Genomic DNA, 8,663 nt, shown 5'->3' with positions numbered 1-8,663 from the left:
GGTGGGGATTGTGGAGGCCGACGAGACCTTCTGGAGGAGGGTGAGGGGGAGAGGGCCTGCAGGGCCGGGGGGCTGATGGAGCCAGCGCGGTGCTCGGCCTTTCCTCCCGCTTCCCGCCAGGCTCCGGGTACCTGAGCCCTCCTTGGGCCCGCTGCTTTGGGGCAGTGGTTACACACCCCCCCGCTCCCTGCCAGACTGAAGGGTCGCTGTTAGCGAGGTCTTCCTACCAGTAACCCAGTGCTGACATTTCTGAAACGCCGGTGTGAGAGGTACAGTAAGGGGCCAGTAAGGTCGGGTCAGGTCCAGTCCTGTCTCTAGCATCATGAGATGCTTGCAGAAGTGCTGGTGAGGCGTCTGGCCTGCTTGGGGGTCAAAATTAACAGCCAGGGATTGAGCAGCTCACAGCAGAGGTTTTTTGTACCCTCTATACGGAAATGACACTATTTTAGAGGCATTTACAGTGTCTCACCACAGATCGGAAGCATATTCTCTATTGAGAGATGAGCCTATGAAGTCATTGCAGGTACAAGTAGTCCAAAGTATTGTTTTTTTCTTGAATGATTCAACCATTGCATTGTAAGGAGATCCAGAGCCTTCAGACTCATACCCAAAAGTCATGGACTGTGGTTTCATTTTGCTTTATCTGATTTAATTTTTTAATGAAAACAGGGGGTTTTGATTGTTTTCTCCCTTTGCTACTCATGCAATTAGTATTTAATAGTGTATATAACAGGGTAGACTAATATAGGGACTTGACAATAGCTTTCTCTAATCATGCCTCTTCACTCATATCTCTGAGTAATTGTGTGTCATTTTAAGCCGTTTGTGTTAGTAAAAAAAAAAAGTAAAATGTGATATCAACAAAGTTAGTCAAATCAATGCTTTCTATGAACTTTGTGCTAAATTAAGTGTCCTGCCTTGCAGAAATATACATAGTTTATAACTCTGATTTAGGATATTCTGGAGGTGTTTGGAACCACTTAAAACTTCACTTGCTTGGTTTTTGATGGCCCTTAAACCTTATAGGCTTCAGCTACCACCTGAGGTTTAATTTCCAGTTCTTCATTTCCCTTTCCATCAAGTTTCTTCTCTCGTTCTCTTTGCAGCTCCACATGACTTTGGTTTTGATTTTAGAGCCTGACTAAAGTAGTCATGAAAATACCATATAACAAAATATTTATTTGGGTTTTTTTCTGTGTCATGTTTCTTTCTGTGTTTTCCCTGATCAGTCTGTATGTAAAGTTTTTAGAACTCTTTCCTCATGTTTATGCAGGAGTGTGGCACTGTGAGGTGTTACCTTAATTGGTTTTTAGATGCTGTCATGAATAACTCAAATAAATAATACAAGTAAGGGTTGGAGTTTGTCATTCTTGTGTATGAATGTGATTGCTTTTCATTATTCTCCAGCTTTGAGCTTTTCACTGTGCTCTCACGATGTCTGAACCAAGTTTAGTCCTTGTCTGACATTTTCCCCCTTTGAAGTAAATTTCCTCAAAATAAGGCCCCTCATTTCCTGTAATGACTTCAGTTCATGAACTGTTGTCATGTGTGAGTGAGACATATCTTATAGATGTTTATGTAAATTGTTCTGCAAATTATAATATATAATTTAGTATCATATATAATAAAGTGTAATATAAATGTACTATGGTGGGATTAGGGAAAGGACAACCAATATCACGTGGAAAAGGTAAAATCTCAGTGCACGTCCTAGGGGAGTTCTGAATTTCTTCTGCCTTAACACTCTTGCTGTATCATATGAATTTGTGCATGAGAGATCTGTTCACTTACCATCTAGGAGGATAATTCAAGTTGCTCTTGAATACAGAGGTAAATGTGTTGAGGTAATTTGATTTTATTAGGTATTCATTTAGGAAGAGATAAAACTCAAAAGATAGGAACGATAGCTACATAAAATATTCACAGTGATTTCTAAAGAAATTTTACGGGGTTTCAGGTCATAAATTTCCACCTCAAGTAGAATTCCAAATAGATTCTGCAAACGTAGAAGGAATTTATTGTCTGAAGTATTGGATTGATTCTTAACATCTAAAATGTGGAATCCAGGGAAGAACGGGGGAGAGGTTCTTAGCGCTGTCAGGTGAGGGTTGGGTGAGGAACACACTATAACATTTTGAAGTTGTCAGGTCAGCCATTGCTGAATGTGTCTAAAAATATCACACCAGAGTGATTGTAGATCACTCCCTGCAGGCAACTTCTTACTCTCTAATTTTAGATTCTTTTCTGAAGGAAATACTGCCTGATGGTGGAAGAGGTGAGGAGTCTGGGTAGCAGATCTTGGTCCACCCCTAATCCTTTGGGAAGCCGTTTTGTCAGTGCATACTTCAGTTGCAGTTAAAAAATCATGAAGGTGTAATTCTCAATGTTTGATAGTGTTTTAAAAAGTGAAGATTATAACTAAAAAATGCTTTGTGCTGGATTTTATTGTTTTCTAATATTCTTAGTAATAATTTAATAATAATAGTAATAATTCAACATTAATAATTTAAAATATTTGGTGTGATGATAAATGCAGGTGTAATAGATACACAGGTGGAACCATCTTTAGGATTTCTTACCAGATGGAAGGTTGAGCTGTTTTCTTCCGTTGGTAAGAGAGGGGAAATGTAACATTTAAATAAAAGCCAACTGCAGAGAGATGGCTTCAGGGGTCTACCTGGTTGATTAAGCCAGACTTAAAGATGGGGATCTAAAAGGCATGCAAAAAGAAAATGCCTATAAACAAATGACACAAGTCTCACTCCTGACTTCACAGTAGATAAAGGTAATGAGTTTGTTTGGGTTTTGTTATTATAAGAGTTCTGGTTAGAGAATATGTTAAAACTGTCCTAAAAATAGAAATATTACAGACTAGCATCACTCTTAATATAGGTTAAAAAAAAAAAGCCCTGATGTTCTTAAGTATATCCTTTTTGTTTTCTGGGGAGATGTGGGATCTGTCTGGCCCTTTACATAATGGTCAGAAAATTGTGGGTGATTAGGAGCTCACACTTTAAGGAGGTTTGAATTCTCAATAGCTCTTCTTTTTAAGCTGTAGTGAATGTTCCAGTGTTGTGATTGAAAGATATGTTTCATTGACATGGTGATAAAGATACTTTTTTAAATACCTTTCTTGAATATGGTTAAGTATTTTTATTGGCTCTTAATAAGTTTTACACCTTGTTTTTAAGTACTTTTTAGTTTCTCCATTTTTTTTGAGATGTGTTGCCATATCTGGCCTTAGTGGGGCAATAAACATTGCTAGTTCAGATGAAAATTTGCAGTTGCAACTTTGTGCCTGTTTTGGGAGGAATCCATCACCAAAGAAATGAGGTTTCAGTGGTTTTAGCAGTGTAGACACAGATTTGATCCAAGTTCTTCTATCTTTCAGAAGCAGTCCTTAGAAATAGTCATTTTTGGTTTTATTAGTTCCAGTAAATCAATGATGTCTCTAGTATAATGTTGGAACTGTGACGTTCTTCACCACATTAATTCTTGTATCATTTGAATGTCTCAGTGGGACAGTTTTGTGCAGCTATCACTCTTGCTGTTTTTAAACAGGGAATTTGTATTTTCAAATAAGTTTAATAATGGTAGTATTAACTCTAAAAAATGTGTGATGTTCTTTTGTGTCTTTCTAGTTGTCTGTTAAGTTCAGTAATAGCAAAATATTTATTTCTAGGTAACTTAGAAGATAAATGCCTAATAGTGCTTCTGTTTTTCTTAGTGGATAACAGTAACTTGGAAGCTGATTTGCAGTGACCATGGATAATTGGTGAAGATAAACAGCATTTTCTGGAATATTGAGGATTCTCATAATGAAGATCTCTCTTCTGCAGCAGATGTATAAGGACGTACTGGCAGGCGTTCCACTAGCAAAGGAAAGTCATCATTACACCTCTTTACTTAATCTGTGTATCGAGCAGACACTTGGAAGAGATGAATCATGGAATCGAATGCATCTGCCATCTCCTAATGATGGTGTTGGGAGCCATCAGGACACTGATATGTCAGATGTGGTTGTCCCTACAACAGATGATCTGTCAGATAGCTTTGCAAACATGAACCCTGCCTTCTGTCCGCGAGAAGTGATGCTGCTTCAGTTAACCTTGATGAAGATGATGGTTGTTAAAGCAGAGTCCCAGGAAACTGAATTCAATACAAGGCAGAAGTACTGTGAAATCTTTGGCCTCCTTCTGAAGGAGGCAAAAATTGACTCAAAATTGGTAAGCTTTTATAAACTTTTAAAAGATTTTTGTGAAAGGAGGAGAAAAAAAAAAAAGAAATAAGCCTTAAAAACTTTACTCTCTTTGCATGTCTACAGATTTGTCTGCTCGGTGGTTGTGATCAGCTGTTATCTCACATGGCTTCCAAAAGTTTAGCATCTCTTGTGTATTTCCAGCTGAAGGAAGAGGTGAGTATGACATAACTTTTACAAGACAATACTGTGTGGTATTTCTCCAATAAAGTGTCTTCCAGGGCTTTGGGTTGTAAGTGATGGGTAGGAAGGAGATGTAATAAGTATTCCAAGAGACTATTTCAAGTGTGTTAGGACGGGCATGGAGTATAGAGGGAAGGGAGATCAGATGTGTAACAGAAATTTGTAATGTGAGGTGGAATGGCTTTATATAAAAAAAATCTGGAATTTTATAAAAATATTTTAAAATGTGTCCATATTACAAGAAATATTTTCTTTAAGTTTGCAATACAGGTATTTAAAAAACCAATAATCTACACTATCAATATTTTTACAGTTACTTGAGATCTTTTAGGTGCTGCAGTAGACAAAAATAGATAATTAGCTATTAAAAGTTAATCGAATACCTTTCTGTGTTTTCTTGTTTGAATATTTCAATTATTGAGGTTTTTTTCTTACTTGCTGTATATTTGGTGAATATATATTGTGGCCTTCGTAGGAGGATATCTGAACATAAGATTTCTCTCAAAAATATGTTTGTAGTATTTCTTGCAAAGTTGTCCAGGTATGGGAATTATGAATGCAGATGTGGTCTGTTATCTAATTTTGGGTAGGTTGCAAGACATTAGAATCCCAGACTGGTTTGGGTTGGAAGGGACCTTAAAGCTCATCCCGTTCCACCCTCCCTGCCATCAGCAGGGACACCTTCCACTAGACCAGGTTGCTCAAAGCCTCATCCAACCTGGCCTTGAACACTTCCAGGGAGGAGCAGCCACAACTTCCTTAGGCAACCTGTTCCAGTGTCTGACCACCCTCACAGTGAAGAACTTCTTCCTAATATCCAATCTAAACCTCCCCTCTTTCAGCTTAAACCCATTTCCCCTTGTTTTGTCATTAACTGCCCTTATGAAAAGTCCTTCCCCAGCTTTCTTGCAGGCCCCATTAAGAGGTCTGGTTTTCCCAAACACATATAGTTTCTATCTGTGTTTTGTCTATTCCTGCATTTGAATCTTTTTAATGTACAATTTAAAATCATTGCATTGCGATTTAATTAAATTTGCATGGGAATTGTAAAGCATTTCTGATTGGTTTTTGAACTCATTTCCTTAGAACGCATTAAATGTCACCTGGCTCACCTTTAGTTTGAAGACTCTTTCTGGATTTCCTGTGAATACCCAGGTAGCAGAATGTTTGTGGACTCTTACAACTCTTATCAAGGACATCCTGAAAGAGAAGGTTTTACCCAAAGCAGGTACTGTAGGAATTTATGATGGTATCAATACACAAGTGCCCACAAGGGGGAGGAATGTTACTTGTAATCTCATCTAGGGTGGCTTGTCTGTAGAACACCTATTTTCTTCGTTATAAAGAGACTGACATACACTATTTATAATGTAGTGCTTTAAATATGCTTAAAAACAGAATAGTCACAATCACCTGTTTTCTGCTTATTTGCTGATTTAGCTGATTCTGTTACACTCTGTAACGTTCTTCTTGTTGCTGTAGGTATTTTGATGAAGTTGTTGGCTCCTCTCGTTGCTGTGCTTGAAGGATTTTATGATTCCATTCTGTTCCATCATTTTGACAGTCACCACTACACTTCACCTTATTCTGAAGCTGCAAACAATTTGATCAGTTTTATAGATCTGCTTGAAGCACTTTTGGCTTCCAGAACTGAATTTGAACTACCGCTCAGATGCCAGCGACTACTGTTTTTGAAAGTTTCTTATGTCCTGAACATCATTGGCTCATCGGTTCACTATTTAATCAAGAAGAATTTCATTATGCTCCTTAAGAAATGTGTCCTTTACAAGTCTAGAGAAGATGCTAAAAGAGGATCAACGTTCTTACAAAACCCACCTTTGTATGAGGATATGCTTGCACTGAGTAATACTGTTCTGCAAGTTGTGAATTTGACTTGGCTCAGCCAGATCCCACTCAGAGGACAGGCCAGCTGGTTTGGAGGCAGCCAAGCTTCTCCTGGAGGTGATACTCAAGGTGGTTCTGACCAAACTGTTCTCAGAGCATTAAGTCTGATTTTGCTTAAAGCACTGGAATTCAAGGTTCAGAACTCTGCTACAGAAGCTGAAATCAAAGGTAACAGTCTCTTTTAGTTTTGTTAATTAAGCAGCAAGAGTTTTAAAGCTTTCAGATATTGTAGTCACAGCTCATTAAGATTGTAAATAGAATTCAGCTGAATTAGTGGTGGTGGGAGGGAGGGAGGAGAAGACCCACCCAGGAAACCTGCTTTTACTGTGTCCTGCCTCATTAGTTGTCTCATTGTACTTTGTCCTGTCCTTAGCCCTGCAATATGGAGGGCTTGAAACAGCTGCATTGGAGATTTGAAAACTTTCCCTGTTAAGAATGTGTTAATATTTGGAATAGTTGAACCAGCTTGAGAACACCAGGCTCTTCTCTAGTTGGAAAAGAAGAGAGCCCATAGCACAAGCATCTACTCTATTCAGGGTGGAGAACTAAAAGGAACTGCAGGTAACACTCCTGTTTTCTAATGTGGAGGTAGAACTTTAAGCATGTATTTATCTTTGAAGGCACTTGGGCATTACTGTCAGATAATAATGTAAGAGGGGAAAAGCAGCAGTGGTAGGAAAAGTAAAAATAACGAAGCTATAAAGTAAGAAACAGGGAAATTATGGGACTAGGCCAGAGTGTAGTGGTTTTGTTCTTCACCCTGACTTATTCAAAGCACTAGGCTTATTAGTAAGGCATACTTACTAGGCATACTTCTCATACCTGCTGACTCGAATATGTTTGTTGTACTGAAGAGGTGAATTAGATGAGTGGAAGATCTGTCCCTTGTGCTAGGGCTGTGCCACAAGGCAGGCAGTGGATGGTGAGGAAATGCTGTGCAACTTGTGTTCATTGCTGTGGCACGCTGGTAGCCAGTTAATAGTCTTCTCCTGTACTCTGATGAAGTTGTTTGGTGAGGCAAAAAGCCTGAGACACGCTTCTGGAATCCCATCTTCCCACTTTCTTTTTACCTTTGAGAGACCCATGACGCACATCTTGTGATGTGAAGCTGTGTGCATGTGAATGTGGATGTGCAAATTCAATGACCACAGCAATCTGGCTGTCCCTGGATTACAAACTTCACACAAAAAATGGATCAGCAGTTCTGAAGTATTATTTCTAGTCAAATACAAGTGAGAATGGGTGATCCTTATTGTCAGCCAATTGATGATGTGGCAAGAAGTAAAAATTAATTCTATTTCTTTTTAAATAAGGACGAAATTTTATAGCATTTTAAATATATTGAAGCATTTTAATACAAGTTCTAGGTGTCTTATTTTACTTTTTATTTTTCTACATTATGTAGCAAACATAAAATCAATTTTTAATTCATCTGACTGTGCACAAGAGCTACAGACTTCTGTAAAACAACTTCTGACACTTTTTCCACATTTTGGAATGTTCTATTTGTGATGCCAGTTGTATTCTTAGAGATTTTTAAGTATTTGTAGAGAATATCTTACTTATGATCCACCTTCTGAAAAATGTATAGAGACTGAGATTGTCTAAAAACAAGTAAATAGAAAAAATGTAGGTGAAATCTATTTTAGATGTCTCTACAAAAATTCTTTCTCAAAGAAAAAATTCTCCTTTCTTTTCCAGATTCATGACACAAAAATGAGTTCTTTAATTACATTCAAATATCCCAACTGTCAAGAGAAATTTCAAGTTGAAAGGAATTTAGTGACATTAAATTAAGTGATTAAAACAAAATGCTTTAATATGCTAACTTCCCTTCTGGGAAGCTAGTTGATCTTCTCTTTTTTTATTAACATGAATTACAGTGGCTTAACTTTAATTTATTTAAATTTTGAGATGAATTTCCAGATAGCTTTGATTTATAGGGAAGAATTTTAGTCTGAATAGTGACTATTAATAACAAGGATAATTTGCTGTTCCTATTATTTGCTAAGAAGAAAAGCAAATCTTAAAGTCAAATATTTAGGAAAACCACATAATTTTGTAAGTAAAATTGATTCCCATGTTGCAATAAATTTTTCAGAAGTGGTGATCACTGTTTATATAAATGATGTGACTGTGTTTTTCAAGCCATTGTGTACTTCCAGCAGCATTAGAGTTTGTTCTTAAGGAGGATCTTTAGGGTAAAGGTATCTGTCACTATTTTTTCTGTTTTCTAAATGTTGAATGGATGCTGTGCTACGTGAAAAACTGGTACCTAGTACCATCCTACTTAGTACACGTGACCTGTACATAGTAC

The 8,663-nt window shown here is 37.5% G+C and overlaps 1 protein-coding gene across 1 annotated transcript in view; it reads left to right on the top strand.

The window, feature by feature from the left end:
• Positions 1 to 3,818: 3,818 nt before the first annotated feature.
• Positions 3,819 to 8,663, top strand: part of LINS1 (lines homolog 1) — a 7,433-nt gene continuing 2,588 nt past the window's right edge. The window contains exons 1-4 of the mRNA XM_010167238.1: positions 3,819 to 4,226; positions 4,325 to 4,414; positions 5,528 to 5,669; positions 5,924 to 6,514. Of these exons, the coding sequence (XP_010165540.1) occupies positions 3,819 to 4,226; positions 4,325 to 4,414; positions 5,528 to 5,669; positions 5,924 to 6,514 (1,231 nt within the window). The remainder of the gene's footprint in view (positions 4,227 to 4,324; positions 4,415 to 5,527; positions 5,670 to 5,923; positions 6,515 to 8,663) is intronic.

This window comes from Antrostomus carolinensis, unplaced genomic scaffold, assembly GCF_000700745.2.
Source record: "Antrostomus carolinensis isolate BGI_N321 unplaced genomic scaffold, ASM70074v2 scaffold20444, whole genome shotgun sequence".
Classification (NCBI taxonomy): Eukaryota; Metazoa; Chordata; class Aves; order Caprimulgiformes; family Caprimulgidae; genus Antrostomus; species Antrostomus carolinensis.
Note: the sequence above shows the minus strand (reverse complement) of the source record. Positions and strands in the feature narration are given on the sequence as shown.